The 22,700-nt window shown below is 46.7% G+C and overlaps 1 protein-coding gene and 2 long non-coding RNA genes across 7 annotated transcripts in view; 1 reads left to right on the top strand and 2 right to left on the bottom strand.

The window, feature by feature from the left end:
- The first annotated feature begins 1,576 nt into the window (after nt 1–1,576).
- Nucleotides 1,577–22,700, top strand: part of TMEM86A (transmembrane protein 86A) — a 29,474-nt gene continuing 8,350 nt past the window's right edge. Inside the window, exons 1-3 of one of the 3 annotated variants that reach the window (XM_052692357.1) lie at nt 4,019–4,075; nt 6,362–6,534; nt 19,829–20,093. In XM_052692357.1, coding sequence (XP_052548317.1) covers nt 6,529–6,534; nt 19,829–20,093 — 271 coding nt within the window. In that variant the 5' untranslated portion in view covers nt 4,019–4,075; nt 6,362–6,528. Of the gene's footprint in view, nt 4,076–6,361; nt 6,535–15,715; nt 15,924–19,828; nt 20,094–22,700 lie in introns of those variants that run through there. The other 2 variants (XM_052692356.1, XM_052692358.1) reach the window with 2 other exon arrangements.
- LOC128085249 (uncharacterized) lies at nt 13,280–15,685 on the bottom strand. The gene is made up of 2 exons (XR_008208864.1): nt 15,596–15,685; nt 13,280–14,984 (listed from the first exon to the last, which is right to left on the bottom strand). It is a non-coding gene; the product is annotated as an uncharacterized LOC128085249 (long non-coding RNA).
- Nucleotides 16,299–22,700, bottom strand: part of LOC128085248 (uncharacterized) — a 38,128-nt gene continuing 31,726 nt past the window's right edge. For 2 of the 3 annotated variants that reach the window (XR_008208861.1, XR_008208862.1), the window contains exons 8-9: nt 19,281–19,342; nt 18,837–19,183 (exon numbers count right to left, since the gene is read on the bottom strand). This is a non-coding gene — a long non-coding RNA (uncharacterized LOC128085248). Of the gene's footprint in view, nt 17,637–18,836; nt 19,184–19,280; nt 19,343–22,700 lie in introns of those variants that run through there. The other variant, XR_008208863.1, reaches the window with a different exon arrangement.

Here is a 22,700-nt window from a genome sequence, read left to right on the forward strand (position 1 = left end):
AGCAGTGCTTTTAATTTAGGGGCAGATGTACTGTGCCCGGATTGAGGGCTCGTCAGACGTGAGGGTGACAGCAGTGAACTGCTGCCCATCCCAACACATGCCAAGAGCCCAGACGTCACCACTTTGTAAATTCCCAGTCTCCAGCAACCAGTAGCTCAGGGATGGAATTGTGTATAGATTGCCAGGACAAGCTAAATGAAAAAAGAACGAAGTGTGCCTGGAAAACGAATCACTAGGATTCATCAGAAGTAGCTGAATGAAAAGAGAGGTAAAAATGCACCACCCTGATGGACTTATGATGGTGACTGAAGGCACAGTTGGACAGAAGCATTTCCTCTAGGAGACAAAAATTTCCCTTCCTTCCTCAAGACCTTCAAGTGACCCTACTGAATTGTTAAAATTCCATTAGAAAGCAGTTGGTGGGAACATGTGCAATAAATAGCTGCTAAAATCAAAGGCTGCCTCGCTGATACAAAATCAATGCATTGCTTGCTGGTGGTGCAGGGCAGTGTTTTTCTCTGGGAAATGTAACAGTGATTGGGTTTAAATATAGCGGCACAAAGCTTTACCTGAACTCATTAGTGACACAGGCTGATTTCAGGGGAAGTCAGAAAATGCCCATTGCCCACAGACAAGACTTTGTGGTGATCACCGACCTTGGGTGCTACAGCTTATGGCAGTCCATTGGGAAATGCTACAGAACAAAGCAAAATTACTGCAATTGCTCCTGGAAGAGGAGAGATTTCAGGTCGCTCACACCATCCAGCCAAAATCAGCACTCCCTGTTGAAGCCTTGAGTGAGCCACAACCCAATGGTACTGCTGTAACAGCCACCACTCTCTCTCTCCTCTCCCAGACATCCTGCATGCACTGTGGGTGTAAACCCCCCAAGCCAGAGATGCAACCAGCAGGCAGTCCCACACCTGCTGCCAGCAGCACTCACTTTGGTTTGGGCTGGGACCCTCTCAGAGGGTTTCTCCCTCATCACAAGCATCATTTTCCTGCCAGATGCTCAGCTACACTGCTTCAGTGAAAACAGGCATTAAGGCAGTTGCTCTACCTACATCCTGTTTTGTAATCTCACCATTTAATTACAATATTTTTTCTTCCCCTACAAATCACTTAATGTCATTTCCCAGGGAGAGCCCTCATCTCTCTTGGTGCTTATTGCAGCACAGCAGCTATTAGCACTGCTGCTTGCAGAAAGGTGTATCGTTAAACCAGAGCTCTTTTGGAGTAGGTTTCTAAATGGGGAAACCTCCCTGAGTGAGAGACAGAAATGGTACCTCAATCAGAACAAGGAGGTGAGGTGGGTGTTCAGGACCTGTTGGCTTAATTAAGACCTTCTTCTCAGCCTCAGAAGATTTGCTACGTGTCTGAAATAGCTGTAAAGAACACTGCAGGGATGATACAAACTGTACAAAATGTAAACTTTGTGATCTACTTCCCCACTGAGGAATAGAGAGTTCTAAAAACGGTTAATATATTTCCTTGCCTATTAATCTTCTTGATCAGATTTAAATGTTTGTTTGGATGAGTATTAGAACAGAAACCAATCACAAAGAGGTTAAGTCCCATCAGGGACCTGAGCTCTGGATCCCACTTAGCTCTCATCACTACCAGCACTGCCTTCTCCATACACATGTACACACACACACACAGGGTTTATTAAGCCCCAACAGCAAATTGATTTTGTGTCTGGGAAGAAAACTCTCAAATACAAGCCTATAAATAGATGATGCGCTGCTTTTCTGGCTCAGTAAATAGGCTGAAAAAGCACTCTGATGAGGCACAAATTTGCAGTGCCCCCCTTTATTTCACCATTCAGCATGAAGTTGGAATGTTCATTACTGTGATGGGAGCTGCCCATGAAGGAAGTGAAGGCAACTTTCTGAATTTCTCTAGCTTTCAGGAAATAAATCTGTATGGAAAGGAAACAGATCCTAATAATCTCCCTCTCAAGAGAAACATCAGATGACTTGATCATGAAAAGTGTTGGGAACCAGCTGAAGCCACAAAGGGACCAGAACAAAGCAGGATGTGCCAAAGCAGAGAGCCACATGAGATATATCCCACAGGGGCTGCCACTCCAAGGTGTTCCTAACTTAGAAGGAATTACTAATCTTTGATGTAGCACTGACTTTGATAGAGAAAAAATGGATGTCATCATTGAATAATCCCGTGAGTGATGTGAAATTCATCTGTATTATGCAAACCAAAAGAAGCATTTCCCCTTATACAAAAGTTATAAAGTCTTTGTCATAGGGTTCACCTCTTTACTGCATTTACTACAAATGTCGGATTTGCTGTTAGGATTTCCACATTTCTACTCTTGAAAGATTTGTCAGAAATTAACTGTTGGAAAATCACAAGTAGTCAACTCCCTCTCAGCAATACTAAGGGGGCTGAGTTTCCCAGTCTGAGAGGAAAAGTCAGGACATGCCCAAATTTCCCATTTACTTCTAGGTAGGCTTCTTTGAGCTAATAACAGCATGTGAAATACCAGGTCCAAACATGAACATGCTTTGAATATTTGCATCAGTCACACAGAGAAATTCACAGAGAAATTTGTGAGACCAGTTTCAGCTTCAGTGAGGACGGATACACCACAAAAAAAAAAAGAATGATCACAAAGCTGCATGCATCCCAATCATCTCACATTTTTGGAGCAGGAGAGATGATGCTCGAAACACAAACACATCCCTACCCCTTGCACTGCCTGGCTCGTCACTTCAAAAAAGGCCAAGATAAGCAGATGAGGAGTTTGGCAAGGCACCAAGGAACTGATTTTTTTTTTTTTTTTTTTTTTTTTGAGATATTTAAACACCAAGACATCATCAAGCTGCCAGAAGGATTTTCAAAAGCAGTTAGGAACCCAGGCTGTGACAGAGCATTGGTCCTTCTGACAATCCCCTATGGTATCAGATCCTTTGATGTACCAACACCTCTGGTTCCTTCTGCTCTTCCCAAGAGAGACCTCTTTGACTGCAGCAGGGTTGGCCTTTGCCATGGAAAGCTGTGAAATCTCTTTCAGTTATCTAATTTACCAACTTACTTCCTCGGAAAGGGAAAAGATTATCCCCCTCTTCCTGCCTAATGAAAATGTCACTGCCCTGTGGACTATCTTAATTGGAACTGTAAGAGAAGGCCTGGCTGTGGCCACACGGCTCTTTGCTGTACAGAGAACTGTTTACTTTGATCTGATCGAGGTTTACTTGCCTCAGACATCCCCATGCTGCCTCTCTGATCTGACGGTGCAAATCAGCAGTTTCTTTTTTGGGTAGAAGTCCCTCTCAGACTGGCGAATGACGCAGAGGCTGCAGAGTCCATCCCGGTCCCACTAGGCGCCGATGGACCAAATGCTGACCTCTCTATTTACACGTCTGTGCTTGCAATCGTGATGCCCGTGTGGGATCACAGGGCTGCTGCTTGCAAACATTCTTTACTCAGAAACGCGATACCCATTTATTGCACAAAGAACTGCAAAGGAATTGCACAAATTCTTCTCTTCTTTAGCGGAGAAAATGTTCCCTTGATGTGATAAATACCAAACGTGATTCCTGCTTTGGCTGCAAATAGCAGATTACTTAATCATCTACTATTTAAGTACCTGTTTGTTTTGTTATGAAGCAAAACTTTTGAGCAAGATCGTGTTACACGTCAAGTGGCTTCCTGCATCCTTCAATATTAATCCTCACGTAAATATAGACCGAAGGGAGTCCCAGGGTCACCCGAACCAGCCTGAGCCCCGCACGGAGGACGGCGAGGAACGGAACGGGGCAGGCAGGGCGAAGCCCACAGGGGGCCGTGCTCGAAACGGCGGCGGGACGGCAACGAGCGGGATCAGCGCTCCCCGCAGCCGGGGCGGCAGCGCGGCGCGCACCGCGGGGAGGCCCGCCCGCCCCTCTCCGCCTCCCGGGGGCAGGGCCCGGGCCCCCCCTCCGCTGACGTCACGGCTGTCTAAAAAAACAGCCCGGCAGGCGGGCGGGGAGCGACAGGGCCGGCGGCACGGCACGGCTCGGCACGGCTCGGCAGGACTCGCCCCGCCGCCGATATGGTGTCCCCCGTCACCGTGGTGAGTGTGGGCCGTGCGGCCGGCCGGCGGGCGGGCGGGCGGGGGGAGCGGGACCCGAGCCCTCGCACGGCCGTCTGCCTCCGACCCCTCCCCCGCGGCTGCCCCCATACCCGCTGCCCGCAGAGCTGCTCCCCTCCGCGGCTGTGTTCCGGCGGCGCGGCTCCGGCGGCTTCTCACCTCTTCCTGCTGTTATTTTTGTAAACATCTGTACGGCAGATCTGCGTTGTGTGCGTTGTATCTGTGCGATGTATCTGCTCGGAGCGCTGATGTTTACGTCCTCCTGGGCTCGCCCACCTGCCCCGAGGCCTGGCTGCGTTCCGTGTGGCCGCTGCCCCGGGCTTCCGTGGAGCCCCGTGCCCACCGTGCCTTCTCCCCCTCCCGCCCGGACGTGCTCAGCTGGCGGCTCGGCCGGCGCTGCACGCGGAGCAGGACGCTGCTTTGCCGTCTGCTCGGGTCTGCCCCGGGAGCAGCGGAGGTGAGGCGGGGATGGTGTCACCTGCCTGTCCCACGGGGAGTCAGTGAAGCTTAATTAGTGCCGTAACAGGCAGTGAGCAGCAGCTCGATGCTGTCCTTCGTGGAGGACGTGTGGTACCGAGTCCCGACCCCGCGGGTGGAGGGGATGCTGGAAGAAGACAAAGCGCTCAGTAGAACGGCAGAGAAGCTGTGCTGTCACACGCTGCTTTGCATGCTCCTGTTTCTAGAAAGCAAGGGATTTGGCTGAATGCAGCAACAGCAGCAGGTGCGGTAAGAAGAGCTGTCTGTCAGTAGAGTCGCCTGGCAGTGCTTTCCCCTCAGCACCAAACACCTATGTCGGTATCCCATGTCCTTGTGTGACTGTCATCATCCTGATGTGAAAAGTTGTGGTTGCTGGCTGTCCAGATCCCCGCCACCCCTCCATGTTTTATCTCATAGATTGAAAGGTAGCGGTCCGGTTTTCCCCCTGTCTTTAACTCTCAGAGCCAAGGTTCAAAACTTTTAAATTCCTTTGCCAGTGCTGCACAACAGCTCGCATTGTCTGATTGCTCAGATGAATTTTCCCCCAGCATTACCATGTACCTGGTAAGTTCATCAGCAGCTTAGGGATGACTTTTATCTTTAGAGACAGAGGGAAGTAGCCTGTAAATTACACTATTCTAAGGCCAAATGACTTATTTTTTCCTTGTGCTTTTCAGAAATAACTGAAGGGGCCTGGTCTCTTAGCGCTGCTGTGCTAAATGCATCTAAGTAATGCTTTGGTTACAGTGAGTTGTGTACTTGTACTGCAGAAACGAAATCTTTCCCTGGGACAATGCTGGAATGGCTAAAATCTGGCAGTTCATTTTGTGATTGAAAGGTGACAGTCCTTGGCTCTCAGGGCTGGTTAATCGGGGTGGTCTTGCAGCAAAGGGCAAGTGATTACCACTTGAGTATGCACTGGGAAGGCTGTAATTAAAGAAGGCTTTACCTCTACCAGAAGGTAACTCAGGGTGGCACATGGAAACAGTCTTTTCTTTACTTGATCTTTTGTCATGTAACAACACATGCTTCTGCTCTGGCTTCATCCCTGACATAGCGACCCTTTGCTTCACCAAAGGCAGCTAACGCAGGTGTGAGGCTGCAGATTGCTGGAGAGATGATGAGACCAGGAGCTGTGACCGGAGCTGCAGCTGTTTATCACAGCTATAGATGTGGGAGGGCTTTGGCAGGCGCTGGACTGATCCTCCAGAGAGATCACAGCACAGAGCTGACGTCCTTCAGTGTGTTAAGGAGCAGTTCTTTGCACACTGCCTTTGGTGCATTTTCACATAGCTCTTCTGAAGGAGCTGCGGGATGGCTCTGGTGTTGGCTGTGCTGCAGCCACAATGGGCAGGTTGGAACAGTGTTCTGTGCTGCCTGGGAGCATGGCATGGCCACTGCACAGCTGCAAGTGGAGCTGCGTATGGGATGAGAAGGACTGAGCGTGGGCTGTAGAGCTGGTGGACTTTCTTCAGGCAGTTGGGTGCTGAAGAGAACAGCAGTGGGCAGTCAGTCTGGCCACAGTGAGGTGCTATCCTTGGGGCCCAGGTCTTATCTGTGCTGCCCTGCCTTTTGCTGCATTGGTAGATCAGGTGTTTGGAGACAGTGTGACTATCTCTGCTGTTCCTGATAGGGGCACTGTCTAAGGGGCAGCACCCATGGCATAATCAAATTAGCCAGGTGAATTGATTTGTCTACAGCATGTGTTCTCTCCCAATGTTCTGCAGCATCAGCCTGAACAGGGAAGATACTAGAAGAACATAGCCAAAAGTGACATGGTTTTCTTTCCAGTTTTCAAAGCCTTTGTGCATAACTACAGCAGATGGCCTGGACTACTTAGGCACAACCTGATCTCCTGCATCACCCCCACTAAGACCCTCTTGCAAGAAACATGACGGTTTACTTAAAACACTGAGTTCCAGGTCTGCTGCACAGCCGATAGCTGGAAGAAATCATGCATGGAGGTATGAACCACAGAGAGGAGGCTGAGACATACGGCGGGTAGGACTGCTTGTTAGTGCTGGCTGCCAGGTGTGCATCATGGCCCTGGGGGTTTGGCATGTCTGCAGCATTGTGCAGAGCTGTCATCTCTGTTGCTGCACAATGCAGATATTCCAAGGGGGAAATGTGTCCACAAATGCAGAAGTCTGCGGCTCAAACACCTTTTAAAGTATTGTGCCAGGTACTCAGCAGGGTAGTGTTTCAGGGTCCTGGTGGTGCTGGAGTCCAGACAGGACAGAGTTGGGCTGTGGCAGTGAAAATATGCATATCTGCCGGTCCTGCTCCAGCTGGTGAACAGTGCTTGCTCTGGTTGGAAGTCACCTTGGAGGAAAACTTCTGCTTATTCTGCTAGGCAAGCAGGAGCATCCTGCTTAAAAATTGTTATGGCTGATATTCCTCTGATTAGAAGCTGCTTTTTTTTCTGCCTAAAATTGAGTGGGCTGAAAGCTTGAGGTTGGAGGGCAGTTTTAGCAAGCAGCACACTTGCATTATAGATATGTGAGGTTTAATTCTCTTCTTGTTCACTCATCACTGGTCCTATCTTAATAAAAGTTCTTCCTCAGGCTGCCTCATTAGTAAGTTTTGTTCTAGATTTTTTTTCTCCTTAGTGGGTAAGCAGTTGTTAGCATTAAGCTGTGGGAGATTTCCTTGCCCTAAGGACCTCTCTCCAGCAGGTTCCATGACTACGCAGGGGTTGCAGATGCAGAGCAGGTGAGCCTGGAGATGTGCAGCTACTCCGGCACTTATGTGATGCTATGGGTTCAGAGAGACACTCCTTTCCCCTTAAATGAAGTTAGCTAAACTAAGCATAGGGCTTCACACATCACCTTGGAGAAATGGAATGGGACATATAAAGACATTAAGTGATGCTCTCATTCCTGTAACACGCTCTCTCCATACCTAGTTCTTACTTGGTCTAGCACAGCCCTGTTTGATTTTGCCCAGAAGCCATATATGAACAGTCCCCATCCCTTCCCTTTCATTCTCTGACATACTTGCATCTTTAGATGGAGACTGCTGGACTGGAGAAGAAGGCGTTGCTTTGGCTGCATCAAGCAAGTTGAGGCCTTGGTGCCTTCTCCTGCAAGGTGCCCTGCTGGGAACAGCCTTGCAGGGAGTCACTGTCTGGGAACAAGAAAATCATTTACAAAAACTGGGCTGAGAAAAAGAGAGAAATATACGATATGAAAGTAACAAATACAGGATATGGCTGGATATGGGGTGGATCCAGTTGAATATAGAAACCTGACATAAACCATGCTGCCTAAGGACTCTGCGTGCTATGCACAATTGCAGCAGTAGAAGGTGTAAGCATAGTTTTAAAGGTTTGCTGTTAGAAGGTATGCTCCATGATCCTCAAACTGAAAAAAAACCACATTCCACCTCAAACTATTTGAACCTTTTCTTCTTAAGCAGAGAATGTGTTAATTCTGCACAAAGGAATAAAGTATTAGCAGCCATCTAAGAACTAACTATAATGGTAGAGGGGTTTATTTTAATTGTTCTCTTTGCTTATACCCAGCATTGTTGCTTTCATTATAATTTTCCAGTTACTAAAATACATCATGAAGTGGAATTTTATTACACAGGAGGCTTGCAAACATGCACATTTACATACCACAGTGATGATTATGAAAATATGGTGCTTGTATAAAAACCAAGCCAATTTGAGTGAGTTGTAGATGAGATCTCTGAACTCACTGAAATAAGGGGAGGGAGGCATCACCTCAGGTAAGCTTAGCAGGATCCTAGCAGCATTTATGTCAGTCACTCCTTTCAGGAAGAGCCTTAAAGCTTTGGCCGGGCAACCTGTGCTGATTTAGGCAAGTAAGTGTCCAGGTGTAGTACTGTACCATGATTTCTTTATTTTTTAAGGCCGAGTTTGGGCATTCTGGCACTGCCGTTCTCATCCTTTGCTGTTGTAGTGAAAGCAGAGCTACAAAGTGCGGACTTGTCTCATGCTTTTCCCAGTCCCTCTGTGGCTGCATTAAGCAGTAGAGCTGATGGCTGCTGCAGGCGGTGCTGTAGATTAGAGGCTTCATTAACTCGAGTGTATCGCTCGAGTCGCACGCGGCTGTGGTTCCAAGTGTGCTTTGTGTATTAAGGTTATGGGTCTGGTTCAGAAGCCTGTACTTATACATAATTCCTCTTAATGGACAGAGATGTATTTCTGTCATTCTCTTTTCAAGTATCTCCATCCAGAACACACGCAGTGTAACGGAAGAGCCAAAGTTATCTTTCTCTGTGGGTGGCTATGTAATATTGAGGAACCAATAACTCCAGGCTCTGAGGAAAAAATTGGCATCTGGCACCATGTGGAAACTTTTGAGCTATGAGAAGATGATCAGTTCTGTAATTCCCTTCCCCTGTGGAGGCTAATGTGGACATTATATTAGCACTTCGTTTTTTCACTGCCCTTCATATCACACAAATGACCAATAGATTTGTGATTACGATGGAGATTTTGCTTACTGCAGCGTGCCCAAAATGAAGGAGACGGTTACTGTGTCTTGTGCCCTTCCTATATTCATTGCTTATACCACTATCATCTAAATAGCATTTGAGCTAATGGGCTAATGGCAGGTTTTTGTATGACAAACGTGTCAGTGTGGAGCTTCCCTCCAAGTAATGCTGAATGTGAGTGGGAATCCAGGTAACAAGGAGCAGAAAGCTGAGTCTAGGAGAGGACTGCATGCCCCCAGAGCTGAGAGGTGGTGGGTGGGCTGTGCGGGAGCCTTCCTGCCTGGCATGATTTATGGATCCATGCCAAGCATACTGCTGTGGGATGGATTTCAGACATCTGCAGAGAGCTCAGGGCTTATGCTGCAGACTGATCCACCCTTGCACAGGATGCAGTTGCTCTCTGGGTAAGTGGAACTTGTGTTGCTTGTATTGGTTTTAAACTTGCAGGTGCTAATCTGCCTGCAAATGAAGGTGGTGGCTGTTTTGGTTCACCTAGTGGTGAGCTAATGAAAACACCTGGTTTCTGCCAGCAGGCTACACTTTTTCCCAAAAGTTAGCTTATTTATGTTATTGCAGCACATGTACTTCTAAGAGTGAGGAAATTAGGTAAGCCATGTTACTGAAATAGCCTTCAGATTTTTTGTTGGGCTTTTGTTTTTTGCCCCTCACCAGATAACATCTTTGGAGACCAACATGGCACCAGTTAGTTATCAGGCATTGAATTTACGATTCTGTATCAAAATAAGTCCATTTACATTAGCAGCAAGTAGTCTCTGATTGTGTTACTGCTTCAGATTGAGGGTAGGTTTGAAGCTAAGCCAGCTGCACATTTTTCAGCACGTGCTAGACACATGGGGCAGATCCTCAGCCTTATGAGTCACTGTGTCTGCTATGGTTTCAGCAGAAGTGGGCTTGTGCTGGCTGAGAGCCTGAACCCACAGCTCCTGTCTTCTGGTTTTGTTGTGGCCTTAGTCAGAGCTGGCTTGTGTTCTGCTGCAAGAGACTAAGCCTGTTGCATGGCTTTTCCTTGCAACCCTGATATAAAAGGAGTGTGACCACACTTATTTAACTGATCCTTCTGAAGTTTTCCAGGTTATTTATTGGCTCATGCAAGCATGGAACTCCTCCTTCAGTGTAAAGGACATTACCCTGGTATGCAGGTGCATGGTAATTTGTGAGCATGGTCTGCATTTGTATATGTGTGGTGATTGCAACAGGGGTTTTGCAAGTGAAACCCTTAATACATTAGTGTGAATCCTGGGAGTGTGTGGGTTAGTGATAGTGTAGGTTGATGCTTGCATCTGCAACCCTGGCTGCCCCTTCCTGTTGAAACTGGGTGGGAAAGTCCAATTAATCTTCGTGTAATCTATATCTGATACTGGCTTGTCCAGGTCACGTCTTGGCATGAGAACAGATATTGGAATTAAAATCTGTGACCCCACTGTCATACTTTGACCTTACATCCTCCATTCTCTTAAAACATATTGGTCCGGTTACAAAACAGGAGGGCTACCAGCTTTTAATCAGGTAACAGGGTGGCAACTCTCTAAATATGCTGTTGTTTTCCCTTCTAATTTTAACAACGTTTCACAAGCGTTCAGCCCTCAGGACATGTTACACACGTGGAGCATTTCATTCAGTTTTGCACTAGGCACAAGACAGGCTGAGCTATCTCTCCTGGATTTCTCAGCACAGCACTGCTGTATTTGCCAGATTTCTGCCTGGGAAACACCCCCAGGATGTCCTTGCCCGTGGCAAGGGGGGTTGAAACTAGGTGATCGTTGTGGTCCTTTTCAATCTAGGCCATTCTATGATTAGATGACTTGTGGATAATACACAGAAGAAATATCTGGATTTTAGTGAGAAGCCAAATAACTGCCCTGCCCCATCCTGAGGGCTGCCCAGTGAGCTGGCTGTGTGCCGAAGCTCCGTGTAGCTTCATGGCCATGCATCAAGGTCCCAGCAGTGCTGGGGATGCAGCCCCACCTGACCTCATGTACCCAGGAAGGGTGTGTGCCCCAGCAGTGACAGCACTGCAGCTCCGATGGGCGAGGAGAAAAGACAGATCCATTATGGCTCGGCTTTTGAAATGTCTGCAAGGGTTTCTTTTGTGAGTGTGGCAGTGAAGGAAACGCTTAGAGGGGCTTGCTTTCTGTTGCACAAAAGGGAAGATCTGGAATCCCAGGAGGGAAAAGCAAGCCTTGCTCTGAGATAAGATGCTGGCAGGCAAATGCCTTTTTTTTTTGTTTTGTTTTGTTTTCATTTCTGAGAGCCAATGGGCTGCCCTGAAAGCATGGGTCTGTGACAGCTCTCTTGGCCCCTGCAGAGACATCTGAACTGACTGGTGATTCTGTTGGTCACTGGCGGTGGTACATTGCTGACTGCACTCCAAAAGCAATCTCTAGAACTGCTGACAGCTGTAGGATGGCTACAGATGGGAGTCAATCATTTCTACTTCTGATTAAATAAAGTTTGTTAAAATAGCCCTGCTTGTGATCCTGTGCCAGCCCAGCAGACAGAACAGATGATGCTTGCTAACGGAGAAAAGCAAAACTAACCCAAATAAAACAAGTCCTAACAAGAACGTGTGAATCTGAGCCAAGCTTTAAGTTCAGGGTGAAGTGTGTTTGTCTATATTTTCATCTTATGAGTTGGCATCTGCTAAAGAGAGGCTTCAGCATCTTGAGGGCTCCTTGGAGCAGACACCCCTGTGACTATGTGGTCTGGTTGTTGTAGTGATTCCATTCTCCTGGTGCACTGTGCGGCACGGGCAATGCCCTAACACAGTGAGGAGGATTTCCTTGGCCCTGGAACCATCTGCCCCTGCTGTAGGCTGCTATGGGACTGTTCCCTGTGTAAATCTTCCTGTAGGAGTTTGTTGGAAGCGAGATTCCATTTTCCTTTTTGAGGCTTTCCTCCTCACTATTTTGCAAGTGTCTGCAGATGCTTTTTCTAAGGTGTAGGTGTGACAGCACAGGGCTACAATATCCGAGAGCTCCTGGTTCACATTTGGTGCTGAGCCAAACTGACCTTGAAAGCAGTCTGGTGAGCATGGCCACTGCAACTGCTCAGCATCCAGCATCTTTTAATTTCTTCATTAAAGAATTGAAGACAAGGTGGAGCTGCTGTTGTCCTTGTATTGCATGCACATGGGCATTGCTGTTTCTGTGTGAGTGGCAGTTGGGTGTATCCTGCCCTGCCCTGCCCTGCCTTGGGAAGGGGCAGGAGAGAAGGCTGCCTGCCAGCTCTTCCTGGCCCTGTGGGTCCCCCCTCCCTGGCAGCTAGATAAGGACTCATGGTTGTAGCCCTTTTCCTGTCCTCTGGAAAACACCATAAAGCTTGTCTAGGACTCCTCATCTCTTTTACCTTCTCAAGCCATTTATTTGAATATCCTTCATAGGTTATGTGCCTTGTGCAGTCTTCTATAGCCTACTCCCATCACAACACAGCCAAAGTAAAGCATTGGATGAAGCAAACTTGAGCAGTGCCCTGCGCTAGGGACAGACAGCAGCCTAAAGTGAAGAAATCCTACCTGGAGAGCGCTCATTGGGAAAGAGACATCGAGAGCTATGCTTGCAGTCTCACATGCCAGCACTCCTGGGACATGGTGAGCCTTGCTCACATGCTTGCCAGCCGGCCTGATGCAAAACATCCTGTGCTGCATGCTGGTGTGCTGCCATGCAGCTGGGTGGCCCTGCAGTGCCCCCGCCGTACTGCTGCCCGCAGGCAATGACCTGCAGTCTGCCCTGAGAGGCTGATGCTGGAAGCAAATGTTGCCCCACTGCCAGGCAGAGGTGCTGGCAAACTGCTGGTGGACCAGACTGCTGCTCCACATTGGCTCCCTTCTCACTGCACTGGGGGGAAAAAGCGCTGTATGGAAGGTTTTATTCTCAATGCCAACAGGTTTCCATTCCTGGGTTAATCTGGTGATTAGGCTGAATTTTGATGTGACTGCAAGTCAGGCAGGATCTTGGCTTGGAAATGAAACTTTTTATTGCAGTTCTCATTTCTGCATGCAGCTGCGTGTGGGGCAGCCCAGCCCCACAGAGGTGCCCTTTTTAGATGCCAGTTTGATTAATCCTCACCCGCTGCCTGCTATCCTGTGTCTCTCACCAAAGGGCGACTCTTCCAGTGCCAAGAACTTGTGCAGTAATATATCTGAATTCACCACCCAAGGACTGCGAGGGCCTGTGCCAAAATTTTAATTGTATTTTTATGGCAAGTAGCCACAGCTTGTTCTTTGAAGAAAAAAAAAAAAAAAGGAAAGAAAGATAAAGAAGAGAGGGTACTTCTAGCTCTCAATTGTGCAGCCAAGTTGTGGCTGGAGCTTCCTTTGCTTAAGGTGGTGTGCGATGCAGTTGAGCCATGGGGATGAGGATAGTACAGGCTGCTAGTGCAGGAAGGTATGAGACAAGCCAGAATATCAGCTCTGCTTTGCAGGAGAGGCCGAAGAGACTGCTTTTTCCCTGGGTGGAGTGGCTGCCTTGGTCCCACTGCCCCTGCTGCAAATGGCTGAGCTGGGAGGACTATCCCTTTGGGGCAGGAAGCTTTCAGGCCAATCCCTGCTAGCTACTTCTGGCTTGTGCTGAACAGAGGATCTCCTGTCAGACAAAACCTGTTTTTTTGACTACTTGCAAACTGGTCTGGCTGGACAGCCAGGCACAAGAAGAGTGTGACTGCACCACCCTGTCAGAGAAACAGAGGCCCTAAGTGCTGAGGGGCAGCCGCAATAAAATGCTGCAGGGCCTGGCCAGGGCATGGCGTGAGCCCAGTGGAGCCAAACAGTCCATTATCCGCACATACAAACCTCCCAAAGGTGAATTACAGACCACCTTCTCCTGGGGGATTTATTAGGCATTATGTAAGTCTTGTCTCTACCTGAGGGGAGAAGGGTTTATCAATCACTTTGAATTTCCTGCAGCGCATGGAGTTTGTTTAGGAGCCATCTGCATGGGATGCTTGACTCATGGCACATCCAACAGAAACGTAAGCCCTCTTATTAATACTTGGCTTGCACAAGTATGTTGCACTAACACAATACTTCAGGCAGGTTGATTGGCTGGTTTAGTAACTCTGTCACTCTGTAAACAAACACTTTTTCTTGGAATTTCATTCAGGAGTAGCTTGGGACATGTACAAGCCAACTCCTTCCCTGATGAAAGGCAAGCGACTCCCCAGGAGCTGATTTGCGCCTGTGGGAGTGCAGATTTGGAGGGAGAGCACTGTGCTCTCACCTACCTGGGGCCATCCAATCCAGCCAATGTTTCAGCAATCCGTGGAATACAAAGTGCTGGCTGGCTGGCCCTTTTTAATCTCAACCTTCTCTTCTCATACCTCTGTGATCCATGGAGGAGGGATGCAGAGCTGAGCATCCCAAGTGGCTGCCAGCCTTTGCTCTGTGGCCCAGTGAGGAACCTGATGTTTGCCTTGGAAAGGGATGATGTAAATGGTGCCAATACCCAGCAGCTCAGACTTCCTATTGCACATACATCTGACCCCCTGCATAAAAAAAATCCCTTATTTATAATGGTTTCAGCATGCACCTATGCAGAAGGTTTGATGTTGCACCATCTGAGAAAGGATGGAAGTGCAGCAAGGCCAGGAGGTTGGTGACTTTTCCTGAGTTTGTGGCCAGGAGTTGCTCAGCACTGCTGTGTTTGTTCTTAGTTTAGCAAAAGCTGATGAGTAGTGAAAACTGGGGAAAACTGGCTTGTTAACATGTGGGCTTCTCATCTTAGAGTCTACTCATTTTGATTACACATAAGATAGTTTTTTTTGTATGCATAGCCTGATGGAGAATCATGTTGGTTCCCAGTTGATCTGCAGAGGACAAGTCTGTTGCATGTCCTAATTGTGGTCCATCTCCAGGCTGAAGCAGGTCTGAAGTGGTCCACTTCTCCATGGCTTGAACAGCAGAGGATTTTCAGTGCCTTGTAAAGAGCCATATTTGCTAGGTAATGAGAAAAACAAGCAGTGGCATCATGATACATGGCAAGAAAGCCACACAAATACTTACTGGTGCACAACTTGGGTGGGAGCTATTGTCACAGTAAGGCAGAACCAAGGTAGGATCCACAGTGAATGATGCCAAAAGCCAGGAGAAAGAGCTCAGCCACTTATACACGAAACTATAGTCAAGCAGCCAAGGCTGATGGGAGGGATGGGTGGAGGACAGCAGCCGAGCTTTTTTTTGGCCAGCGTGCACAGTTGTGCTCAAGTGTTGCTCAGTGGAATAGCTGGGGTTTTATTTTTAAAACACTTCTTGTGGAAAACAGCATTTTACAACCTGATGGGTGTGAACTGTAGCCCCATAGCAAGCTGGCACACAGCTGTTGTGCAGATGAGGTTGCATGCTCATTTTCTGTGTGGGCTGATTTAGGGGAATTGTGAAAAGAAAAACAGTCCTTGATATCCCATGTTGCTTCCCGGGGTCATTAGCAGCCTCTGGGCTCTTGGCTAGTCATCAATAACTAATTTGAGAATATAGCTTAAGGGCTGTTGTATGAAGATTTTGGTTATTTCTGCATGCTAGGTCCAGCATATATTTTGTGCACTGGGTACCTTTTCCAGGTCTTCACTGCCCTGCATTACTTCTCCTCCTGTAGCTGTGTTTCCTCCTGGGCAAGCCTAACCTCTCAAGAAGTCTTACACCAATACCAAACCACAGCGTGGTTGGAGTACTTGTGTGATAGCATCATCTGTCACTGCTGAACAACAACAACAACAACAAGGAAATGAGCAATATTCCAAGCTGGAGCAGAACAAGAGCAGACAAAACAAAAAGGAATACTGTACACCTATGAATCCCTAGCAGGGAGGGGGTATCCAAGCTATGAGCCTCCAAGGAGCTCTGTGTGTCAGTACCAGGTTCTGTTTAAAGATCTTGGGTGTACATCTCTTGGTGAGAGGCAGGACACAACTTCCCCATGGTCTCTCTAAGCTCTGGAGGGTTTCACTGGCTCTGTCTGAATGCAGATAATTTAATAAATACGCATATTTCCATTGGAATTCCACAAATACAGACATAGTGTCTTTACAGCAACTTGAACTATTTTTTTAAAGACTCTAAATGACTTGGTAAACATAGGAGATGAAAAAATGCCCTGAATTATGCTCAGTTTAAAATTCTGAGCTTGCAAACGTTTTGTAATATGTTCAAGATGTTTTCTGTACTGTGTGTCAGCTAGAGTGAATGAGCAGTGGAAAAAGAAAAGAAATAAGAATAAAATTCAATAGGCATTTTAATAAAATGGCAAAACCCAGCTTAAAGCCATAAAAAAGTCATACATTAGCAAAGATCTTGTCACCTGCAGCAAATCCTTCATTTTCCAATGCTATGGCACAGCCACATCTCAAGTTCTGTCTTTGAGACACAAGTGCAAAGGAGATGGTTGGTTTGCTGCAATTTACCCATTCAGCCAAGCAATACTTCCTTCCCTAAGGTACAGGCAAGTTCAGTCATGGATTATATGTTTGGCTTTCCTCAAGCCACAGCCTCCGCTCATGTTGGTACACCGTGTCCCAATACCAGCCATGACTTGTCCTCTGGATGGCAAGTTGTCCCACCTTCTCTACCTAGGTCCTAGCCACCTGTCCAAACAGAGGGAAATCCCCCAGCCTCATCCTTCTGTTGCTTTAGCCTTTCTTGCAATGTTTCTCCCAAACATATCTGATGCCACACCATCCCAGCAGGATGGGTGCCTGGATCTCAGCTCCATGGGAACCTCTGTCTCTGTGAAGTGTCCCTCATGGAGCACTCCTTTTGGTCAGAGCCAGCACAGGAGCTCAGCTGAGCACAGAGTGATAGGCAAGGGCATGTTCTGAAATAACTCATTTGAAGTATATTTGTAGAAAAGGTGCAAGGGAATAAAGAGTTAATGATGAGATGCCTTCTAGGTCTATGAGGTTTTTCTTATGTGAGGACTCTAACTCCTAAATTCCAGAGTTATGGGCGAGAAACTGAGACTGGAATCTCACCTCTTATGCCTGAAGAATTACTCAGTTGTTCCTAGGGTGGAAATAATGCAAACACTTATTTTAAAATAATGCTAATGTTTGGGCTTGGAAAATTCAAATTCAGATAGTAGAAAAAGATAATTTCAAGGTTACGAAGCAAACATAGCCTTTCTGCACAACTGCAGATCTCACATTCAGTAAGGCAAGGTTCCTGGGGAAAACGACAAATGTAATTAAAACCTGTCTCATCATGTGTGCACACAGGGGAGGGTAAGCTGTGATTGTAATGGTAACTGCTCAAACTGCAGGTGTTTTTATTTTAAGATGGGGTATTAAATGAAACTTCCTGCGTTTATTAACCCAAATATTCTCCTGTATGCTTCTAAGGTGCTGCTGTGATTTGCAAACAAGGCTGAACTTGAACGACATTTTTCAGCACAGACTTCTGTCTTCACAGATAAAAGATATTACTTACCTTAGCTGAGACTGCTACAGGGACCTGCAGCACTGTGGATGCTGCAAATAGTTTCTATCTTTGGAAGCAGTTAGTTGTCCATCCTGAAGGTCTCAGGCTCGTTATGGTGTAGTGGAGATCCTTCATGGCTGGCAGGACAGAGGTGGGGATCCTGCCAGAGTGCTACCATCTCTGCAATTGTGAGAGAGAGAATGTGAGCAACTATATGTTTAACAAGAGAGTTTTACAGAAGGGGAGAGGACAGAGCTGGAGCCAGGCAGCAGCTTTGGAGGTGGCTGAGGACAATGTGATGCATCACTTCAAAAGAGGAGGAGGAAGTGTGGCTCCACTCCCCCCCATGTAACTCGCTAGTTCCTAGTGCAGCCAATGCTGTGGGACTATGTGGGATTGTGTGACTTTTATTTCTACTCCAGTTATTGCTGCCACAGTTCTTCCAAGAAATCCAGACAAGGGGAGGTGAATGGTGACTAGTTTAGACAACATAAGCAGAGGACTCAGGATGTAATACAAGAAACTTAGCGGCTTTCTGATGTCCTTTTGTGAGTGAATTGTGTAGCCCGGTTGTTTAATGGAGCGTTTAAAAATTGTGTTGGCAATAGCCTATGAATAATGTATGCAGGAACAATGAAATACCTTACTGTGAAGAAACTGCTGATATGCTGTGGAACTTTCCATTGGGTGTGAGAATGATTTTGAAAGCCCTGTCTTCTTGGGATGCCCTTTATTTATAGTCCTGCTATACGACTAAAGGGAGATTGCACTCCCTTTTAGATACCATATGTAAAGATGCCCTCCACTGCTTCTGCCTGCCTGTCTTCCAATTTCACTCTATTCCCTTTGCTTATGGCTGTAAAACCTCCTGAATTTTGATGACTGTATGCTTTATTAACTGAGCATTGTCAGCGTGGAGATATTTGCTCCATAGCCTCCAGGCATTCCAGGTGTCTGCACCAAAACATGCTACGCCGAATGAAAATGAGTATTGTTTTTTTTGTCACAGCAAGGATGTTCCACGGTATAGGAAGCAGAAGTAGGGCCGAGTGATTTGGGAAAAAAAAATACACCAGCAATTCTTTTTCACGTTTCTGGAGCATGGGGTCCTTGCTTGAAATAAGGAACTGCAGCATTGCACACATGGATGTTCAGTTTTCAATGGACTTTTGCAGTGTGAACTCGGCTCTGATCCCTCCAAATTTTTCCCCAAGTCCTCTTTCACTGTATAAGGCCTTCACATCTTTTGGCCATGAGTAGTGGGAAGCTGCTGTGATACTAAGTGGCTAAATCTTGCTTTACTAAGGAAATGAGAAGATTGAATGTGCTTGAAGAGGTTCTCTGGAATTTGCACTGCTTTAGTTGCAGACTTCCCTGGACATAGCTCATCAACACTGTAGGTGCACCACAGTCACTGTCTCTTCCTCTGCTCCTTGCTTTAACCATTAGCCACAGGAGAAAATAAAATAGTAGCTTTGTTTCTCACCTGAGGTTGTCCACATCTGCACTGAAATGCAGAAGTGCCACAGGAGGGACTCTGAACACAATATTTATCTTATAGCTGTTCTGAATGGTCCCAGACGAGTGTATGGTAAGAGCAGGCCCAGCCTGCAGACTGTATAGCTCTCTATCCCATCTCTGCTGTGGCTTTGCTGTGAGTAGCCCAGTGCTCCTGCTGCATTTTTCTGTCTGTACTTACGCAACAGACCCTTGAGTCAAAGCATTTCCTGCAATATGGACAGTGTATTATTAGTGTAGTGCTTGGACAAAGCAACATGTGATTGATGCTGTTATATTAGTCAGCTAAGGAAGTGATATCCTCACCTTGGAGGTTTGATGTGGTGGGTTTTGAAGTCACATGGTAATAGCAAGATCCAGGCATGAGCCTACAGGGCAGGAGAGAGAATGGGTTGGAAGAGAGTTTGTATCCTCAAGGTGATCTGCAGCTAGCTAAACAAGAGGGAATACATTAGTGCTTTTATTTGGCTTGCTTGCTGCTGTGGTACTCCTGAGGAGTGCAGGATATTCTCAGCTACAGGAAAAGCTATGTATAAAAGGGGTTAGTCTAAACACAAGAGAGGTACAAAGACCACCAATAGGGTTTGACTAAACGTTTTAAATAGGATTGATAAAAAGTACCTAAAATTCCCTCCATCTCCTTTCTGGCAGCCAAGAAGTGTTTTCAGAAGAGGTTTACAAAGATCTAGGTTGAAGATGACAATTAAGTTCAAGCAGCCTTTTTCTGGGGTAGAAATGCTGCTAGCTGACTAAGAAAGAAAAGCTTTCAGAGCAGAGGAGACGGTTGCAGGTCAGTCCATTGATGCTTCTGATGGTTCTGTTGATTTCTCTTTTTTCAATGTTTGTTTCTGTAGGTGAAGAGTGAAGGCCCCAAACTTGTGCCCTTCTTTAAAGCAACTTGTGTCTATTTTGTCCTCTGGCTGCCAACTTCCAGCCCTTCCTGGTTCAGTGCCCTCATCAAATGTTTGCCCATCTTCTGCCTGTGGGTTTTCCTTCTGGCTCATGGAATTAATTTTTTAGTGGCACATCGGAGCGCCAGCCGCATCCTAGCAGGACTGATATTCTCAGCAGTGGGAGATGCCTTCCTCATCTGGCAGGAGCAGGGCTACTTCATTCATGGTGAGTATGGTGTGAGTCCTGAAGGGTTGCCACAGTGCCCAGCTGTTAGTCTGTTTATTTAATAGTGAGTTCCTTGCCACATGTTTGCTCATGTACAGCTTAAATGCCTCGTAGTGTGAGACAGTCATCCCTAGAGTAAGATCCATTGCAGTTAGAGGAGTCATAGCATGGATGAGACTCCTGAGCTTCACTTGAGGTGTCCTGAAGTCAGAGAGGTCATTAAGACAGGTTTGGTTCCTCAGCACGTGTTTGCAGTGTCTCATCTGGCTGGAGCTGGGAAAGTGGAATGGGCAGAATGTCCCGGGAAGAGGAGGAAACTCACAGCACTCAGCATCTCCCATGAAGCTGCAGGAAGTATCTACCTCCTGTCTCTCTGCGGGGAGATCTGTCAGTCCTCCTCTGCAAGGATGCAGAAGTAAGACACACGATGCCAAGGCCCTCGGTGGACAGAAGGCAGAGAGGATCCTTAAGTTGCAGAAGACAGGCCCACAGCCAGGGGGAGGTGTTTAAATGGATGTCAGAGAGCAAATCATTAGAAATCTTGTCCTACTTTCAGGTTCATCAGCATGAATCATGCAGCCTGTTGTAAAAACATGGGAGCTGGTTTTGCAAGACATGTAAATTATGGGGAATCAAGGGCAAACCCTACCATGACACCCTGTCATCTCTACAGAAAGATCTACATGTCTCAGAGCAAAACAAACTTATTTTATTTCACTGTTTTGCAAACTAGAAGATAATGGCTTAGATTAATGATCTAAAGCCACATTGAGTCTGCCTGCAGCAACACTTGACATGGCCTTAGACTGTCATAAGAAATCAGCAGCATTTAAGTCCTTCACTTCACTGCATCAGTGGCATTTGTGAAGTCAACTTCACCAGCAGAAGGATCTCATTTAACACCCACCATTAGCTAGCTGCTGACTGTCCCACTGGAAAACGTGATGAGATGGGAGAACTTTTCTGACTTCTATGTCAAAGGCTTATTTTTTGCTCCTTGTATGAAGTCAGTATTTAGTTCTATTCTGGAATTCCCACAAGCTCTGCTTTCTTTATGAGAGGAAAGTATGTGAAATGCTAGATATGAAAAGCCAAACGCTTTGAATCTGGTTTTAATCCTGCTTCCCAAGGGTTTATCCAAATCTTATTAAAACTTCCTGTAAAAACTCTAAAGATTTTGGTGGGGTGTAGATTAGGCCCTGGGGACTGGATCTGTTTGGCTGAACTGTGGGCATGTTGCTGAGAAGCTCCAACTATCTCTTGGGTTGCCATGCGCACTGTGCTGAGTGTTGGCGTTCCCACTGACAGGCCTCCTCTTAACAGGAATGCACGGCTCGGCACAAGTTACCCTGGCCCAGCTGCCCATGCCTCTGTTTTGCCTCCTGTCATTGCTTCTTGAGCTGTGGCTTGGAAAACATTCAAGACCTGATTCTCACCGTGACCGTTTTTGTACATGGGCTGTGCATAAGTTCCCCATTCCCACGTAGCTGGGATATCTCTGAGTCACTTCTTTGATTTAATGATAGAGGAAGGCCAACCTGTCACAGCAATTCAGTATTGAGTTCAAGTGTTTTAATCTGCAAATCAGCTGGAATTTTTACCCAATTTGTGGGTTTTGACTGATTTTTCTTCTTGACTTAATGAGAATGCTTGCTTAGCTCTCTTGGAGCATTTTAAGAACCTCAGCCTGGATCTCTGGCTTTCTCTTGTCTGCCTCAGTCTGTACCAATATGAGCTACTGCCTTCTGTAGTGAAGTGTTAACACTTGCATTTCAGCTGTCAGCAAATAAAGTGCACCACCCCACTTATCCTTTCCTGCAGAAGGTATTTTCTCCTAAACACAGCAAGCTGCTGTTGTTGACAACTGACAACATTCAAACTTTTGACATCAACCCTTGTGGGAATTTCGAATTTCAGGGGAATAAAAGGAATTACTAGAGAATAATGTTACTTTCTCTTCAATTTCTATGGCTTTCAGGCAGAAAAAAAGGTTGAGATCTGAGTTGAGTTGAATAGCTTTTGAGACAATGAGTTTATAAAAAGACATTTGTTCATTATTTTACAGGGAGGTGAGAGCCTGGGAACCTACTCCTGGCACACTTCACTTTTCATTTTTGCTGTTTCAGTCTACAAATAGCAAGCTATTTTCTGACTGGTGTCTTCCTGCATGTGGAAGATACTTCACAGTGTTAACACCCATGTCCTTTGATAATGGGAGCACAGAAACAATTATGCATTCAGTAGAGAAGATGGAGGCTAACAGAAAGGACTCACTGCCAGCCTGAGCAGCAACTCCAAGGCAGGGGAAGTGGGAAGGAAACCTGGGCTCTGTGATTCCATCTAACTGGCCCAGAATAAGGCAGAGAGCGGAAGGAAGCAGATGATAGATAGAAAAGGCTGATCTGCCTGGTGAGACTGGAGGGCTGAGCCAAAGGCTGAGAAATGCAAGCAAATTGCACCCTGCTCCGTGCACATCTCTGACAGGTTTCCCTGGTTCTTGGCTTTATTTGTGGGCGCTGAATGAGCAAACCTCAGAGCTGACTCTCTTGTGACCTCACCATATATCACAGAACTCCTCCTGCCTTTCTGGGCTTCTGCTTGGCTGCT

The sequence above is a fragment of the Tympanuchus pallidicinctus genome, unplaced genomic scaffold, assembly GCF_026119805.1.
Source record: "Tympanuchus pallidicinctus isolate F22 unplaced genomic scaffold, pur_lepc_1.0 scaffold3, whole genome shotgun sequence".
Classification (NCBI taxonomy): domain Eukaryota; kingdom Metazoa; phylum Chordata; class Aves; order Galliformes; family Phasianidae; genus Tympanuchus; species Tympanuchus pallidicinctus.